At 37.2% G+C, this 1,782-nt stretch overlaps 1 protein-coding gene across 1 annotated transcript; it reads right to left on the bottom strand.

The window, feature by feature from the left end:
* Positions 1–393: 393 nt before the first annotated feature.
* LOC101523223 (ubiquitin-conjugating enzyme E2 variant 2-like) lies at positions 394–1,580 on the bottom strand. The gene has a single exon (XM_004593346.3). The coding sequence runs from the start codon at positions 1,566–1,568 to the stop codon at positions 1,131–1,133; it is 438 nt and encodes a 145-aa protein (XP_004593403.2). The 5' UTR covers positions 1,569–1,580; the 3' UTR covers positions 394–1,130.
* Between the last annotated feature and the right edge of the window lie 202 nt (positions 1,581–1,782).

Below are 1,782 nucleotides of genomic sequence, written 5' to 3'. Positions count from 1 at the left end.
CTGGAGCAGAAGCAGAGCCACCAGGATTCAAACCGGCACCCATTAGAGATGCTGGCACTGCAGGTGGAGGCTTACCGAGCTATGCCATGGTGTTGGCTCCTACACGGAGTACTTTCTACAGTGACTCTTCTTAAGACAGAAGTATTTCCTGGTGGGCCTTTGAAGTTTTGATTCTTTTTTAGTCACTAGAGGATAGATTTTGTAAGCATTACTGGAAGCAGCAATACATTTAAAATCTAAAGCAATTTGCTCACAAGACTTGGTAAAAGCATTTGAATGATGTTATTTATGCCCGACTTACTGGTGAGAAACTTTATTAAATTTATGGTGGTCAACTGTGCTAGTGAAACTATCCAACACTCTTCCAGATGTGCTTTTTTTTCCCCCCTGAGGACACGTTCCACATTTTATTTATATTTTAGGACTAATTTTAATCTCAAAATCACTTATCCATACACCTATTTTCTTTTTTGTTGACTTCACTTGAACTTAAATGCTTGGTTTGTTAAACAAAGACTGTAAACAAATATTTACCATGTCTGTTACATGTAACACACATGAACAGCTTTTAGCAGAAATTCATCAGCCACTCCTCAACATTTTTTTTTTATTATAAATATAGGTATCAAAACAATACTGAACATATTTTCATACTACTAGTAGTCAGCACCCACACCGTTTCAAAAGTTAACACAATTTGTGACAATATTCACTGTACCTGCTACTTAAACAATTTCCACTGCAGTTTTCACTAAGCAAGATGGATAAAGCATGCCATTTCTGTTTGCCCTTCTTGGGATTTTTACTTTTCAGAAACACCTGTTCCACTGCCATTTGACACGTCTCACCATGCTTGCGTCTTGTAAACCCGAATCTTACTTGGAGCACTCCAGGTCTATGTTTAAATGACAATGCCTCAACAAGAGAAAGAAAAATTGTGCTGCATTTTTCCTCCTGTTACCTGAAAACATAATGGGTATACATATATTAAATATATTCTTACAAATGTCTGTGTCATATATACCAGTTGGAATATATACCAGCTGGGTATTTTGCATTATGATATTCAATCAAGACATTAATATGAATAGAAGGTTGTTGATTCAAGACAAGTTTGAGATCCACTAAAATTAATTGTTGTATGTTTGTCCTTCTGGTAGCTGTGGAAGCTTCATATTTTCTTTGGACATCATTGGACGTCTTAGCTCCTGAAGTACAACTTTAATGCTATATGAATTTTGCCATTTTGCTAATTCTGGTATGCTTCGTGCATCCACCATTCCACTGGAATTATTTATCCCATTCATATTAATTTTTATTATGAATCTAACTGACGGAGGAGCTTGTGGGGATTTAGGTCCACATTCTAGTTTCAGGCTATGTATCCTGTTCTCATAGTTCATCCTTGGTGGCCCAATAATCACGCCTGTCCACTTTGTAAGTGTCATATATTCGTCATCTTCAAGGCCCCAGCTAAACGTATCATCACCTACTCCTTTTTGTCCTTCTTCAAGTTCTTCCAACAAGCGAAAATTACGAGGAACTTCAACTCCTGTGGAGACCGCCATCTTCTCCTGCAGCCCGACCCAGGTGTACTTTTACAGTGTTGCCAGTTTGGTCTTCAGGTTTTTCTGGTAGTTAGTCAAACTGTGATTATTAGAAAATTGTCAAAGTATAGTTGAGACCAGATCTTGGTTTCTATTTTCCATTAAATATCAAATTGCTGACTTGGGTATTGGAGTCCTTCAAATATACTAAAAATCCTAATAGACTGTTGCATGA

This window comes from Ochotona princeps, chromosome 22 (assembly GCF_030435755.1).
Source record: "Ochotona princeps isolate mOchPri1 chromosome 22, mOchPri1.hap1, whole genome shotgun sequence".
In the NCBI taxonomy this organism is placed as follows: Eukaryota; Metazoa; Chordata; class Mammalia; order Lagomorpha; family Ochotonidae; genus Ochotona; species Ochotona princeps.
This window is presented reverse-complemented; position numbering and strand designations above follow the sequence as displayed.

Excerpts from the sequence above, each read along its gene's own strand:
- LOC101523223 (XM_004593346.3), bottom strand. The coding sequence starts at position 1,568 with ATGGCGGTCTCCACAGGAGTTGAAGTTCCTCGTAATTTTCGCTTGTTG.